This window comes from Ambystoma mexicanum, chromosome 4q, assembly GCF_040938575.1.
Source record: "Ambystoma mexicanum isolate Mex_15411 chromosome 4q, UKY_AmexF1_1, whole genome shotgun sequence".
Taxonomy (NCBI): domain Eukaryota; kingdom Metazoa; phylum Chordata; class Amphibia; order Caudata; family Ambystomatidae; genus Ambystoma; species Ambystoma mexicanum.
Genome location: NC_090928.1, coordinates 53,428,239 through 53,445,657, shown reverse-complemented (window position 1 = coordinate 53,445,657; position 17,419 = coordinate 53,428,239). Strand labels below are relative to the sequence as shown.

General features: G+C 41.7%; 1 protein-coding gene across 1 annotated transcript in view; it reads right to left on the bottom strand.

Moving 5' to 3' along the window:
- LOC138467192 (osteocalcin 2-like) overlaps window positions 1-17,419 on the bottom strand; it is a 267,263-nt gene that overhangs the window by 172,276 nt on the left and 77,568 nt on the right. Inside the window, exons 5-6 of the mRNA XM_069607247.1 lie at window positions 15,345-15,371; window positions 15,142-15,168 (exon numbers count right to left, since the gene is read on the bottom strand). Of these exons, the coding sequence (XP_069463348.1) occupies window positions 15,142-15,168; window positions 15,345-15,371 (54 nt within the window). The remainder of the gene's footprint in view (window positions 1-15,141; window positions 15,169-15,344; window positions 15,372-17,419) is intronic.

The following is a 17,419-nucleotide window of genomic DNA, read 5'->3' as shown; positions in this document are numbered from 1 at the left end:
AGGCCGCCGATAAAGGCAGCGGTGTAGTGGTCTGGAATGCTGACAAATATGACCAAGAAGTCTTTAGACTTCTATATACCCCAGGCCACTACATTAAAATAACCAAAGATCCCTCTAAGATGATCAAACTAAAAATATTCCAACTCACGGAAGAAGTGAGCCAGGCAGGGTTTCTCTCTACTAAAGAAATTGAATTCATCAATTATTCAGAAGACAGTACGCCTCTCTTCTATATTATGCCCAAAGTGCATAAAGATACCCAAAACCCTCCTGGGCGACCCATTGTTTCGGGTTGTGTTTCGTTACTCGAACCTATATCAAAGTACATTGACTTCTTCATCAAACCGCTGGCGATGACAACACCTACCTTTCTTCTTGACTCCAGAGAGTTTATTAATCTTGTAGAAGACCTAATATTTGATCCCAACAGACAAATATTGGTAACTCTTGACATTGAGGCTCTCTACATGAATATACCTCAAGATAGAGCGGTCCATAGTCTACAAATTATGTTAAACAGGCGACCTTTTCCACATGATGTTCCCACAGATTTCCTTTGTAAAGCTGCTGAGCTAGTACTGTCAGGTTTCATGGGGTTTGGTTAAATGTGGTGGAATGAGTGTATGGTCAACACAAATTATGGTTTGGGCCTTAACTTTAAGTGCAGAGTGTGGAGAGCTTCCCAAGCCAAAATGGAGACTTCAAAAAGGATCAGTGATTGGTCAGAAGTAAAAGAAAGGCATTGTTAGAACATTCTAAACTGCCATTCATTGTCAGCAGCCCAGCAGGAAGGTCTTATGTTTGAAGCTCTGAAGATTTAGAAACTTTAGCTGGGCCCTTGTGTCTAGGATTTTGTTATATGGATCAGGAAAGTGTTGGAGAATTCAAGAAGAAAGTCAGAAACGTTCCGGTAAAAGAAAGAAGCACGTTAGGTGACTTTATAATTTTAACTGAACTTTGTTTAATTCAGGAAGGAGTTATAGTTCTATACAATTTATTTACCAGTTCCTGTTTTCTTATTTTTTTTAAAGAGCTAGTAAGTTTTGTTCTTTAAAGACATTATTTTTGGATTTCTTGAACAGTACTCTTTATTAATGAACTGCGCAACATATTTAGCGCGTGGCAAGTTGGTGTGTGGAAGCCTGTTCATTTTCTCAGCGTCATGTGTTTTTTCGGCCATATAAAAAGTATTGAGCACTGTTCCTTCTTAAGGTAACTGTGCTTTCTTTTAACATCGGGTCAGCGTTAGAAATCTTACACTGTCTGCGCAAGTGACAGTGTTATAGATACGCGAACCTGAAACGTTATGTTTTATTTACTAACATTCTAACCTGGCTCGCGTTCCTCATTAAGCTGCCTCTTCAAGCATGTGTGTCTGGAGCTCAGTAATTTCCTCTTTCCTACGTGAACAAATTAAATTAAGGAGGGAGAAATACTGAACTACTACGCATGCGCATATGCCATTTTTGAACTCTATTCTCTGTTCCCACGTGCACACCATTTCAGAAGGAAAAGGAATATCTTCACGCATGCGCATAAATCCAGTCAAGTGAACGCTTCCTTGAAGAGCGATATTTATACGCAAGCAAAAAGATCCAATTAGTGAACACTGCTTTCTTTCCACATGCGCAAACAATTCTAAAAGGAAGAAACAAGAGTGTCATATTTGGAATTTCTGCTAAAGCTAGAGATTCACACAAAAACTGACCTAGCATTTTCAGATGGGCGTGTGTGTTTTGGAATTGGAACTGCTAGAAAACTAATTCATGGAACTTTGAGAGTGAGTTAAAGGCAGCAGTTTTTCAATTCTGAATTGAAGGAGATAGTAATAGCATCAGAGACTCTTACGTTTTCTTCAGTAAGAAAACAAACACTTCCTCTAAGTTATCAATAGAGGATATTCAGGTATGGTGGCGTGTTTATTTATTCAATTCGATAAAGAGAAGTCAGAGCCTAGAAAAAGAAAGGTTAGTGACTAAAGTTTATTTGTTGTTATTTTAACTACAGGTTAAGAGATATTAAGAAGCTGAGCCAAACCTGAAGTTTATTATTTTGTCCCATTTTACCCCTTTCCCTTGGGGATGCTCTCAGCTGAACTGTTTATTACCAGTTGAGAGGTTAGCATCCAAAAGGGGCTGCGGGGGTTCAGCAGCTTCCGCGGACAACATCCTGATTGAAGATAAAGCCTGACAGTATGAAAGGCCAGAAAAAATAGTCCGCCCAAGCTGTCATGAACCCTGAGTCCTCAATGGAGGCGTTAAGTGCTTTAGTGAAGGAATTACAAGAGGAATTAAAGGTGGCTTATCAAGAGAATAAGAATTTAGGAAAACGGGTACATGAGTTATGTGAAAAGATGGCACAGACTCAGGGAATTGGGAGAGAAGTTTCAGAAGAATTGTGCCCGGAATTGGTAAGGGCTGGTGAGGAGAGAAGTGTAGGTAGAGGTGAAGAGGCAGAAGGAGGTTTTAGGGCATTAGTTATGCCAGTACCTTTGGCAGCTCCAGAGCGTTACTATGGTGATTCCAGTAAATTTCAGATATTTTTAACTCAATGTGAGTTGCACTTTCTTAGTCGGCCAGAATTATTTCCTTCTGATGCTTCCAGGGTTACTTTCATGATGTCTTATTTATCTGGAGAGGCTTCTAATTGGGCGGGGTTACTGGTCAGACAGAAGAGTTTGTCTTTAAAACATTTTCCTCTTTTTATGGAAGAATTTAAGAAAATGTTTGATAAAAGACAAATCTCCTTGGAAGTAGGCAGAGAATTGTTAGATTTGCGTCAAGGAAACAGAGACTTGGTCACATATATCACACAGTTCAGGTCTTTGGTTTTAGAATGTAAGTGGCCAGAAGAGAAGAAGTCTTCTCTTTTTTATCGAGGTCTCAAGGAGGAGTTGAAGGATGCCTTGTCCAGTGTAGTTCAGCGCCCTTCCGCTTGTGATGAATTGATTGATTTAGTGGTTCAGTTGGATTATCGTATAAGTGAAAGGAGGGCAGAAAGGCGTCGCTGTACTCAGGGGGAGGTAAGGTCAGTCCTTAGAGAATAAATCTCATTTGATTTGATAGATACACCACTTTAGAAAATAATTTTAGGCATGCCATGGCTTACCCTACATAGTCCTAAAATCAATTGGAGTAGGTGAGTGGTAGAGTTACAGTCTAGTTTCTGCTTAGAAAACTGTTTTTTGAAAGGTAATCCAGGGAGGGAAGAAACACAAGGTTTGGTTTCTTCTTTTCTGACTGAGGCAGGAATTACAGGCCATAATATAGGAGCGGTGCTAGGACATCTTCCTGAGTGTTATCAAGGTTACAAGGGGGTGTTTGATGAAAAGGAAGCAGGAGAATTACCTCCACATAGGAGTTTTGACTGTAAAATTGATTTGGAGCCCGGGGCAGGTTTACCAAGTAGGCGAGTGTATGCATTAACGGAAAAGGAGAATGATTATCTTAAAGAGTACCTAGCAGAAAATTTGGCTAAGGGTTTTATTCGCCATTCCCAATCTCCAGCCGCATCTCCATTATTTTTTGTACCAAAACCTGATGGGTCTCTTAGAACATGCATCGACTATCGAGCTGTGCATAGGATTACAATCAAAAACCGGTATCCACTCCCTCTAATTTCAGAAATCTTGAATCAGGTCCAGGGAGCCACGATTTTTTCCAAACTTGATTTACGTGGTGCCTATCATCTGGTGCGAGTCCAGGAAGGTGATGAGTGGAAAATGGCATTCAAAACCCGATTTGGTCTTTATGAGTACCTGGTAATGCCTTTCGGTTTATTGTCATGATGCCTACCCCCGGGGAACCAGACCAGGTCCAGCAGCCCCGGGAGAAGGCATCACGTTCCCGGGGAAGGGCCCAGCGACCCCTGTTAGGGGCCATCTGGACACAGTCCTGGCGCCTTTGGCGCCAGGCTCATATGAGACTTCAGTCCTGGCGCCTTTGGCGCCAGGCTCATGAGGGGAAACTTACCTGGACTTACCTGATGCAGACCATGCTGCAAGGGATCCAAGCCCTCAAGAGGCCTAGAAGGGACTACTTTACCTAGGAACTCTTTTGCCACTCGGGTGTGGCGGTAGAGGAATACTTACCTGGAACTACTTTGGAGGCTATTTAAACCACGCCCGAAGAGCAGCACACAGTTCGTGTTATTCTGCATCCAGCAGCGTAACGCTCACCGTGCCTGCAGCAGCATCCAGACTTCAGCCACGCCCGCCTCGAACCCGGAGCACCTAGAAACATGGGAAAGAAGGAGAAAGGTTAGAACCAGAACATTTACCAGCTTGTTACCTGATTCCAGAGCCATCGCATCGTTGAACCAAAGGAAAGACTTTATTTTTAAACACGTCGCATCACCAGCAGCAGCGCCGCGCTGCACTCACCGTTCCTCGCAGCATCTTCACGTTTCACTTCAGCCTCTTGCATGTTCCCGCCGCATTCCGGCACCTAGGGGGAGATAAAGACAATAAGGTGAGCCAAGGGAACATATAGAGGACTACTGGTTACCACCCTAAGACCTACCTGATTTACCACCGGGGAAACCATTCCTCTCCTCGGGTCGGCGCAGCTCCCACTGCACCATTGCCGTACCCCGGCCCCTAAGGGGAAACAAAAGCACAACAGGGTGAATCAAAAGGACAATCAAGGGGAGACACCTCCCGCCATAGACTTACCTAATTTTACCGCCGGAGGTATAACTCCTCGACTCTGGTTTTCTCTCATCACCTGAATAAAGGAGAAGACCACAGATTACGGGATTGGATAGGAGTGATGGTCAGGCATTTGAACTCTTACGAACTGCATACTTACGGCGTCTTGCCGGGAGAGTCAAAATAGCCCTGGAACTCACCAATTCCTTCGACCAGTGGAGCAACTGGTCCATCAAGCGCCCCTGCACTCGAAGCAGGATGGAGCGCTCACCCTTTCAAACCATAAGGTGAGACTTTAGAGGGGACATCGGAGGTGGTCAGTGGGGAGAACAACGGGGGTGGGGGGAATTTACTCTCAACTCCACGGGTGGTTAATTCCCCTTTCTCCATTCACAGAAGAGTACTCCTACTGGCCAGACAAACAACACATCTCGGCCCTACGCATTACGGTGGAGGAGGCCGCAGCAGCCCAGATCAGACCGGCGCCTCTGTGGGAGTCAGGTGAGCGTAACATTTATGCAATGCACCAGCTGCCTTCCAATTTTTTATGGATGAAGTTTTAAGAGATTTTTTAGATATATTTGTGGTAGTATATATCGATGATATTTTGATGTATCCTCAGGATTTAGAGTCTCACAAAATTCATGTTAGTCGGGTTCTACAAAGACTCTTAGAGAATCATTTGTTTGCTAAATTAGAGAAATCTCAGTTTCATACTAATTCTGTGGAATTTTTGGGATACATTGTTTCACCCAAGGGGTTGGAGATGAATCCGAACAAAGTTCAAGCCATCACGGATTGGCCAACACCAACGAAAGTAAAGGAAATTCAAAGCTTTTTCGGTTTTGCAAATTTCTACAGAAGATTTAATGAAGGATTTTCTCGGGTGGTTACCCCATAACAAAACTTTTATAAAAAGGTGCCAAATTTGTGTGGTCTACAGAGGACGAGGAGGCATTTCAAGAATTAAAGAAAAGGTTCAGTTCGGCCCCTATTTTGGTTCATCCAGATCCATCTCAGCCTTTTTATGTAGAAGCTGATGCATCGAATCTTGCCATGGGCCCTGTTCTCTCTCAGAGAAATCGAGATACGGGACAACTTCATCCAGTTGCTTACTATTCTAAAAAAAATTCTATGGCAGAACAAAATTATACAATTTCAGATCGTGATATCTATTGGCAATTAAGTTTGCTTTTGAAGAGTGGAGGCATTTTTTAAAAGGAGCAAGACATACAGTGACAGTGTTAACAGACCATAGAAATTTGCTTTTTTTTAAATCAGCCAAGACTCTCACACCAAGGCAGTTAAAATGGTCATTGTTCTTTGCTGATTACGATTTTGTGGTGACATTTAAGCCAGGTAGGCTTAATGGAAAGGCTGACTCCTTATCACGTCAATTTCCTGGAAGTGTGATGGAATCAGATAAGAAGATGTTATCAATAATCAATCCATGTTGTTTTATTTCAGCTGGAATACAGAAAATTGAAGATGTTGAGGAAGAAGTTCGAAAGTCCATGTCAATAGCACAGATGGAGGAGTGGGTCAGAAAGGATCCGGTTCGAAAAATTAAGAAAGGATTGCTGTATTTTAAAAAATAAACTTTATTTACCTATTTTGGAGTTGAGAGAGTAATAAGAGACTGTCATGAATCTATGCTGTCCGACATCCAGGTTTCAGAAAGACATTAGAGTTGTTTAGGAGAAGTTTCTGGTGGGAGAAGATGCGTCAGGACATCTTGAATTTTGTAAAGACCTGTGCTGTTTGTGCTCAAATGAAGAATCAAACCGGAAAAACAGTTGGGTTGTTGGAGCCGTTGCCCATTCCACCTCGTCCTTGGCATACAATTTCCCTGGACTTCATTACAGATCTTCCTTGTGACAAGGGTTGTAGGTCTATTTTAGTTGTGGATCTCTTGTCAAAAGAGGCTCAATTTGTTCCAATGGAGGGAGAGGTTACTGCAGACAGTTTGGCCAAAGCCTTTTTCGGGAAATAGTTAGACTGCATGGTCTCCCTAATCAAATTATCTCTGATAGAGGTCCTCAATTTATTTCAAGATTTTGGAGGGTTTTTTGTAAGAGTTTGGGAGTGGAAGTAAGTTTATCATCAGGTTATCATCCCGAGACCAATGGACAAGTAGAAAGGGTGAATCAAGAACTGGAGAAGTATTTGAGGTGCTATCTACAGGCAGGTGAGGAATGGGTGGATTTGATTTGGCTTGCAGAATTTGCTTATAATAATTGTGCTAAAGATTCAACTAACATGTCTCTGTTTTATCTTGGAAGAGGTTTTCACCAATGGTTTTTAAGCTTTGAAATTACTGAAGAGTCAGAGAATCCTGGAGTTGAGGTTCGATTACAAATTATGAGGAAGAATTTGGAAAGGGCTAAAAAGGTACTTTTTGATAGTAAGCAGAAGTACATAAGGTTTGCAGATCAAAAAAGGAGATTGGGTCCTGAATATAAGGTTGGTGACCTGGTTTGGCTTTCGACTAGGCATTTGAGAATTAAGGGTAAAAACAAATTTAGCCCACGCTTTGTAGGTCCATTTGAAGTTGAAAAGGTGATCAATCGAGTGGCAGTACGGTTAAAACTACCCACTTCCTTGAAAATACATCCAAACTTCCACATTAGTCTATTGAAGCCTGTGATTCATGGGACTAGAGTTGTACCACCACCTTCACCAGTTCAGTTAGAAAATTCATCTGAGGAGTTTGTGGTTAAGAGAATTGTAGATTCCAGGAGGTTAAGAGAGAAACTAAATATTTGATAGACTGGGAAGGGTTTGGACCTGAGGAACGTACATGGGAGGATGATTTGAATGTGCATGCACCACAATTAGTGGCAAAATTTCATAGAAAGTATCCTTCTAAAGTTGGCCCTGGGACAGGGCGTTAAGGGTGGGTGCTGTCAGGTTTCATGGGATTTGGTTGAATGTGGTGGAATGAGTGTATGATTAACACAAATTATGGTTTGGGCCTTAATTTTAAGTGCAGAGTGTGGAGAGCTTCCCAAGCCAAAATGGAGACTTCAAAAAGGATCAGTGATTGGTCAGAAGTAAAAGAAAGGCATTGTTAGAACATTCTAAACTGCCTTTCATTGTCAGCAGCCCAGCAGGAAGGTCTTATGTTTGAAGCTCTGAAGATTTAGAAACTTTAGCTGGGCCCTTGTGCCTATGATTTTGTTATTTGGATCAGGAAAGTGTTGGAGAATTCAAGAAGAAAGTCAGAAATGTTCCGGTAAAAGAAAGAAGCAAGTTAAGTGACTTTATAATTTTTAACTGAACTTTGTTTGATTCAGGAAGGAGTTATATTTCTATACAATTTATTTACCTGTTACTGTTTTCTTATTTTTTTTAAAGATTTAGTTTTGTTCTTTAAAGACATTATTTTTGGATTTCTTGAACAGTACTCTTTATTAATGAACTGCGCAACATATTTAGCGCGTGGCAAGTTGGTGTGTGGAAGCCTGTTCATTTTTTCAGCGTCATGTGTTTTTTCGGCCGTATAAAAAGTATTGAGCACTGTTCCTTCTTAAGGTAACTGTGCTTTCTTTTAACGTCGGGTTAGCGCTAGAAATCTTACAATGTCTGTGCAAGTGACAGAGTTATAGATACGCGAACCTGAAACGTTATGTTTTATTTACTAACATTCTAACCTGGCGCGCGTTCCACATTAAGCTGCCTCTTCAAGGATCTGTGTCCGGAGCTCAGTAATTTCCTCTTTCCTACGTGAACAAATTAAATTAAGGAGGGAGAAATACTGAACTACTACGCATGCGCATATGCCATTTTTGAACTCTATTCTCTGTTCCCACGCGCACACCATTTCAGAAGGAAAAGGAATATCTTCACGCATGCGCATATATCCAGTCAATTGAACGCTTCCTTGAAGAGCGATATTTATACGCAAGCAAAAAGATCCAATTAGTGAACACTGCTTTCTTGCCACATGCGCAAACAATTCTAAAAGGAAGAAGCAAGAGTGTCATATTTGGAATTTGTGCTAAAGCTAGAGATTCACACAAAAACTGACCTAGCATTTTTAGATGGGCGTGTGTGTTTTGGAATTTGAACGGCTAGAAAACTAATTCATGGAACTTTGAGAGTGAGTTAAAGGCAGCAGTTTTCCAATTCTGAATTGAAGGAGATAGTAATAGCATCAGAGACACTTACGTTTTCTTCAGTAAGAAAACAAACGCTTCCTCTAAGTTATCAATAGAGGATATTCAGGTATGGTGGCGTGTTTATTTATTCAATTCGATAAAGAGAAGTCAGAGCCTAGAAAAAGAAAGGTTAGTGACTAAAGTTTATGTGTTGTTATTTTATCTACAGGTTAAGAGATATTAAGAATCTGAGCCAAACCTGAAGTTTATTATTTTGTCCCATTTTCCCCCTTTCCCTTGGGGATGCTCGCAGCTGAACTGTTTATTACCGGTTGAGAGGTTAGCATCCAAAGGGGACTGCGGGGGTTCAGCAGCTTCCGCGGACAACATCCTGATTGTTGATAAAGCCTGACAAGTATTAACTAACAGTTTCATTAAATTTTAAAAATGAATTTTTTCTACAATGCAAAGGGACGGCCATGGGTTGCACTTTTGCTCCCACTTAGCTATTATTTTTATCGCTTTGCTAGAGGAAGAAAAGATCTTGGCTGACTCCAACCCTTTCACAAAACAGATTAAATTATACCGTCGATATACCGATGATATTCTTATGATATGGGAAGGAAGTCTAGAGTCTCTATTACTATTTGTGGAATGGCTTCATTGTGTAGACCCAGATATCTACTTTACATTTGACAATTCAACTACCAGGATTGCTTTTTTGGATTTGTACATTTTCAATCAGGGAGGTTGCCTTCAGACTGAACTATATAGAAAGACCACTGAAAGGAACACCACACTTAAATATGACAGCCAACATCCTACCAGCTTACTTCGTAATTTACCTTACGGCATGTTTTTACGGCTATGCCGTAACTGTACTGATATTACCAATTTCATTAAACATGCCGCCATTTTGGAAAAAAGATTGCTTGAACGTGGCTACCCAAAAAGACTCAAACATTCGAGGAAGAGAGCGCGATATGCCAATCGGGATTCGTTACTGCTACCTAAAAGTAATACTGCCAAAAAAGAACAATTGGTTTGTGTGTCAACTTTGTCAATATAGTAATGCCATCAGAGGCATCATCTTAAAAAAACTGGCGTATCCTTAATGCCTCAGGAACCAGAATGCCCAAACCCCTGTTTGCGTTTAAGAAAAGCAAACATTTGAAACACAAAATGACTTGTGCCAGCAGAACTATATTAAAAAATTCCCTCAATCAGAGATACTAACTTGAACCCAGTAGTGGGGCATTATCCTTGTACCTCATGTACTGCTTGTAAATTTCCCCAAAAAACTACCTCTTTTTGAACGGAAAGAAAAACTTGGGACCTATGTACCTTCACAACATGCAAAAGCAAAAATGTTATTTATGCCATTCTTTGCCCCTGCAAAATGATTGTATTGGAAAAACCACAAGAGAAGTAAGCACTCGCATCAATGAGCATCGCTCTAAAATTAACACTCCTAATTTGAATGCCCCTATGGTTATTCATTTTGTGGAGATGGGCCACAATGCAGAGCAAATAGAGTGGTTCTGCATAGAAAAAGTGAGGGCCTCAAACACGGCATAAATGTCAAAAAACTTGGCTTACAAAGAACAGCTATGGATTTTTAACTTAAAAACATTAATGAATGGCCTTAATACATTGGAGCCGTGGCATTCAAACTCCTAAATGGCTTGCTTCACTTACATCTTTATTATTTTTCCTTATTTGCAATTGCGTGCATGCCCTTGAAAATATCTTGGCATCTCACAAGCATATAAAATGCCAAGTTACGTATTAGATCTATTTGGTATTTTTTTACAAATTTTGGGTCATGTGACATGTCATTTTATGATGTGCACGTACTTCCTTTCTATTATATGCACGTGATTTGTTTAAAAATACATGTTGCAATTAATAGATCGTTTCGTGGTAAGGTACCTTGTGTTTCCCAGGGCTTTTATCCCACCCCCCCAGCAAGCCGTCCTTCATAATCCATTTAATTAATGTACACATTAGGGTAGCACGTAATACGTGGAGTCACGTGCTATTTTGTGGTCACATGACCAGACCAGACGCTATTTACTTTATAGCGATGCCGGCATAGCGTCACTGAGCTATTGCGCGCCGACTACAATCAGACACGTCTGTATATTCGGGACAGGCTACCGGACCCAGGTTATTTGCTAGCGGGCGGCTCCTGTCGAGCAGCACTCGTCATTTTCTGACAGTAAGCTATCTCTATAGGCGGCGGAGACGCTGCATTGCACAGAGAATAGAATATGGAGTTACTATCACGAGGCCAGGATATTAATTGTGATGGTATGGTCCCGCCTCTTAGCAGCGTAGAGTTGCCTTGGTATATCAGTTTACTGATACTATTGGCCATATTACTCGATCTCTTGCTGATGATGAAGCGTCATTTTGGGAGGCATAAATGTATACATTTAACACCATCTATTTTCCTTAATTCTTTATACTGATTATTCGAGGAGCAGCTCTTTGGATAAACTTTATTTACAATTCGGATGTCTTGTAGTCTTGACGCCATTGTCGATATTGTTCTTGCCGACTTGAGACCTTAATTAGATTTTCTAAAATTCGAGTGATATGTCATTTTATGATAGGTGATGCACCCTGGCATAAACTTACTGACTTTCTCCCTTTTACCTCTCTCCTTTTACTACACAGATATGTGCTATACCTATGTGGCTCTGAGATTTTTCTTAGATTACCACGTTGGGTTACAAGACTTCTGTAGGACTCATAACGTCCTTTACTCATCGTGTTACTAATTGGACACTACTGGGTAAGATCACTTCTAGTCTTTGGCAATTGTGTTTTTCCCCTCGCTTGCCTCAATATGGGATTCTAATCACTTGCCAACACATTACAGATTGGCCATTAACTTCAGTCCGGTTGTCATCTGCGCGTTTAGAAGCATTTGAATGCCGTATACCTGAGCGGCAGTAGCTCCTGTAATTGACAATAGGGGCTTCTGGCTGTCTTCTTTTAAGGTTAGTTTCAACAATAAGACTTTTTGTCTATTTGACATTTCCTTAATATACTGTACCTTTTAACTATGTTGCTTTCCTAGCCAGGGTTCAAAGATATCCTATAATTGGGCTTTGCCAATTTTTGGGTTTGCTGTGGCTCTATGTATGCAATGCATTTGCACTTTAAATTATCTACTTGGATCTCTGTCGACCATGACTTGTTCTCCTACTGCACTTTAGGGCACCAATTTGAGATGGTAGCACTTTCTGTCTGACACTCATGGTCCCCCTTAGAGATATGTTCTTGGGGTGGGAGCAGGTTTCTGTTTATATTTATAAATATTTTTAATAATGGTGTAACTACTGTTGATTGGGGGTTCTTCCCCCTTATGTTGTCACTTGAGAGTGGGGGTCTCATGAGTTTATGTTTCCCTCTCTTTTCAGAGTGTATAAGTGTCACCGGATGAAGATGTTACTCAAATAATGTAAATACGTCGAAACCGGTTGAGAAACTTGAGATGAGGTCGCCTTTGGACATTTATTTGACCCATCCCAATATTTGACCACTTGTACAAACTACTGTGGCCATGTACATTGATTGCACATCTCTTTTCTATAATAATTAAAATGATAAATTGTTTGTTATGACTTTTTATAGGTTTTATCTTATACACATTGTTGTTTGGTATGAGTGTATGGATACATGATGGGTGCATGTGGACGAATGATTAAACGATTGAATGGTTTTTGGATGAATTGTATTTAACTTGTATGCTCTTCATTTTCCTGCTATGTAAATTGTAATTCTAGTGCTGATTAAATCATGATTCAATTCGTATATTAAAATAATGTATCAGGTATAATAAATTCCTTTAATACCTTGTCTTTAAAAATTGTATCCTATGGACTTCTTTTCCGAAACTATTATTATCTATAGGTGGAAGAAGCACCAGTAATCTTAGCAAGATCCCCCAACATCAGCAAAGTCACAGGGCTCCTGGGGGGCGAACCACAGGAGCCCCCTGCGTTTTTCACCCCACTCTTGGATGCACCATCTTGCAGACCAATTATAGGACAACATATGTTTCTGCTTGTTTCCAACATCGTTGGCAAATCCCCTCAGACTAGGTGCAGCAAATTCTGTGGAGACAGCAGTGCTACTGGTATTGGTTTTGATCCTCCGCAACTCGGGAATCGACAAGCTGATGGGGGCTTTATTGGTCGTAGAAATGTCCATGAGCAAGTCTGTGGTACTCCCTGATAAGTTTTGACACAAACATTAAAGTGGGCAGAAACCTTTGCAGACCAAAGCCAGCGGTGCTGTACTATTCTGATCTTCGGGCTGTAGATATCCGGCTGTAAATAACTGGCTGTTGACATGCTGGCTGCTGATGTAATAGATCCCTGGGTAGAGTCCTCACTGCTGCTGGCCGCACCTGAGACTCTGTTGCTGGCTTTAATAGTTTACATTGTATCTGAGTTCACCCAGGGTTCCAGAATAACAGGGATGCCGATAGGGCCAGGAAATTGTTGAATTTCACTGATAAGGCTGTGGGCATCCCCCGCTGTTTAAAAAGAAATCATTCGACCTGGGGTTAGCTGCACCTGGAGGAGGAGTGAGGCAGGGGCCACAGTAAATTTCTTCTTAACTGTAAGTATTTTCCGTTTGCGCAAGAGTGAAGGCACAGTGAAAAGAAAACAAAAAGCACTACAGACCGAATCACTGGTTATTTAAAAACAAGCCAGAGAAAAAATAAAATACTGAAAGCAGGAGAATAAAAGCTCAATTACGGACGTTATTAAAATCCTGGTTAAGGTGGTTTCAGCTCTTCCAAAAATGCAGGAGAATAGCTGCCGGGTATCACAGTAACAGAAAATATAGTTGGTGATATTCAGAAATCGAGTGCCAGTCCACCAGCGGGCCAGAGATGACATCCTCTGACTCCTAGTCAGTGTGCTTCTTGCACAGTGAAGCTCCCTGTTGGCAACGATCACCCTATGAGAACAATCACCCGTACCCTTTACCCCTGCAGGCTTCACCAATATTTGTCAAGAATCAATTAACACACTGAGACAGTATTATACGGAAGACCTCACCTGTACTAATGAAGCACTCAAACATTTACGAGAATAAGGGGACAACTGAAAAAAAACGATTCGTTTTGATTTATAAAGGCAAAAAGTTGCCAAACTTGACTACACCATAACTCACATTTCACAAATACATCAGTTTACAGGTGTAATGTAACCCTTATCTGTACTTATTAATTCTATACACGTGTCAATATTTTACATAACCTGTATCATATGCAATCTATGTATATGCATTGCCTCAGCCTACTTCAAATTAATATTGTAAATTTAAAATCATAAACATTGAAGCTAAGCATTCTTGTTGCCATATCAGTGTGATTGAAAGCAATACATGTATTCTCCTTACTACTCTTTCATCTTATTATCTCATCAGGTATTTTGAACCACATTCACTCATATGCTGGGCTGGTCATTCCTCCCTGGGCCCGCTCATTAAGGAGTCCCCCAAAACTCCAATCTTGCCTACTACTGTTCCTAATATGCTTCTCCACTTCGATCTTTTATTATAATAAGAGTATTGGCTGATTTGGAATGTTTCATGCAAGATTCCTCCTTCGTCTAAGTGGGTGTCCTTGGTGCCCAAGTCATTGGCATTGTCTTTATTCTTTCCTATTTCTTCCAGATGGTTCTATCCTAATGATTCTCAAACATGTATTCCTTTTGTTTGTTGAATAAGTTTAACTATATAATTGTAACTCCCCACTCATTTCATCTCAATTCTAATAAAACTGCCATTCTTATGTTGCTTCTCCATTCTCAATCACTATCAAATTGTGGCCAACTCTGCATGCTCTTTCGTCATCTGACTGTAGTTTATGTGTTATATTTTATGGAGTCCTCTGTATCTCTCCTCTTATCTCTCCAGTGTCAGGGCTGGCAGATTCTAGCAATCATAAATCTGAAATGTTTAGTCCTTTAATACTTTTCACTCTCAATGACATATCCTCTTACAGAGTCATGGACATCAGAACCCTCAATATATTGTACACACTTCACATAGCTTTAAAAGATTACATGTTAGTAACTTTAAGACTATAGCTGCCTCTGTTAGGATAATTCCTGCAGTTCTCATACCAGTTTATGGAAGAAGATGAGCTGAGATAATATAGAATAGCGGGGCTCTAAACATATCAGAGAATACATTCTGGTGAACTTTACTACCGATCTGAGCATCTGGCATCAACATCCTAGCCTATAATATTTGCTGACCTTTCTTTATTTTTATTACACTCTTAATAAGCAGCAATTCAACTCTGATAAAAGCTGTGACTTCACAAAATAATGTAGAGGAAAAAAACACACTGTACAGTACCTGCTTTCGGTTTGTAAAGCTGAGTCTCTGTGTAACAAAATAAGAATATGTGCTCATGCATTAAATGACATACTAATAGAATATAAAACAAAATCACTGTATTTTTTATTAACACATTTGTAAAACGTCTTATGTTGAGACATGAAAAGTTTATTTCTTGTGTCTTTTTATAAATTATGAAGATGAAACATAATTTTCTGTACCTTGCGGATGTGGTTGCCTCACTCTCGCTATGTAACAAAAACATGACAAATTAATCAATTTCTACATAGAGAGGTTTTGCTTTATTGGAGTTAAAATTATTATCGTCACATGCTGAATACTGTGATAAACAGGCATTAAATATGTACATAATATTTGTATAGACACATGCTGACTCGTTACTATGCCCTTGCTGTACTTTCCCAAGGCAGAAACACTGGTAGGTCATTACGATCAAGCGCACCAGAGAAAGAACAGCCCTAATCTGCTGTCCACTCACAGCCCAAACGAGAATATGTAGGAGGTCAACAAGAGTGACTTTACCAATGGTCTTTTGAATTCTACTGGACCCTGTTTTGTAAAAATTTCGTGTAAATAACTCACACTTTGTTTGCACTCTTTTTCCAAAAGAATATTTTGCAGACTTCTTATGCAGAAATGTGGTCCCAGGTTTTGTCAATCAAAACATTACCACAAAGTCCACTTCCATTGACAGGTGCATCTGCAAACATGAAACAGGCAAACAACCAGCCTACAAACCGTTTGCGGAGTTGGAAGCTGAGGTGGAAGCAGTCTGGTGCAGTCCCCCCTGTGCTAAGCAGTCTGTTGTCCATTGCTATTGAAGGAGGAGTTCACCCTTGAAAAACCACCAAACACCGCGGAGCGGTCGCGGAGTTGGAAGCTGAGGTGGAAGCAGTCTGGTGCAGTCCCCCCTGTGCTAAGCAGTCTGTTGTCCATTGCTATTGAAGGAGGAGTTCACCCTTGAAAAACCACCAAACACCGCGGAGCGGTCGCGGAGTTGGAAGCTGAGGTGGAAGCATTCTGGTGCAGTCCCCCCTGTGCTAAGCAGTCTGTTGTCCATTGCTATTGAAGGAGGAGTTCACCCTTGAAAAACCACCAAACACCGCGGAGCGGTCGCGGAGTTGGAAGCTGAGGTGGAAGCAGTCTGGTGCAGTCCCCCCTGTGCTAAGCAGTCTGTTGTCCATTGCTATTGAAGGAGGAGTTCACCCTTGAAAAACCACCAAACACCGCGGAGCGGTCGCGGAGTTGGAAGCTGAGGTGGAAGCAGTCTGGTGCAGTCCCCCCTGTGCTAAGCAGTCTGTTGTCCATTGCTATTGAAGGAGGAGTTCACCCTTGAAAAACCACCAAACACCGCGGAGCGGTCGCGGAGTTGGAAGCTGAGGTGGAAGCAGTCTGGTGCAGTCCCCCCTGTGCTAAGCAGTCTGTTGTCCATTGCTATTGAAGGAGGAGTTCACCCTTGAAAAACCACCAAACACCGCGGAGCGGTCGCGGAGTTGGAAGCTGAGGTGGAAGCAGTCTGGTGCAGTCCCCCCTGTGCTAAGCAGTCTGTTGTCCATTGCTATTGAAGGAGGAGTTCACCCTTGAAAAACCACCAAACACCGCGGAGCGGTCGCGGTGTTGGAAGCTGAGGTGGAAGCAGTCTGGTGCAGTCCGGGGCTGCACGGGGGTGGCCTGCCCGGTTGCCTGTACCCAAATGGAGGATACTGGACGAAGTACGCGGAGCAAACGACCTGGTCGTGAGGACTCCGGTTTGGACAAGAGAAGCCCGCTGAAGCAGTTACTCAGACTGCGCCAACGACGACTAGTCTCGCCGTCAGACCCATCTACAAACATACAGGTGGAGCCAGGTATGCAACAAAACATCTTTCTTTTTCCTAAACCAACGTTCCACAACATAACCTCTCATGCCCCTCCACCACTTGTAGAAACATTTGAAACAATTAAAACATTTCAAAATTTCACAACAGCAAATGAGGAAGAAAAGGAGAACGTGGAATACGCTCATGAGCAAGTTCTTTCCTCCTCTCCTGCCCCCTCCCCTTTCCTCATGGGCGGCAAAAACATAAACACTACCTCAAAACACCCACAAACACTCATTCAATCCTCCCGCCGAACCGTGGAGTCTCCCACACTTGGTGGTGAGTCTGAAGAAGGTGCCGGGGGTGCGGGAGCGGGGGAGATCGACAACCTCCCAGCCGGGGCGGGAGGAAGTCATCCGGTGCTCCCCGGCGTAGACGAACAGTCGTCTCCACCCTTTTTCCAGGAGCCGGCGCGG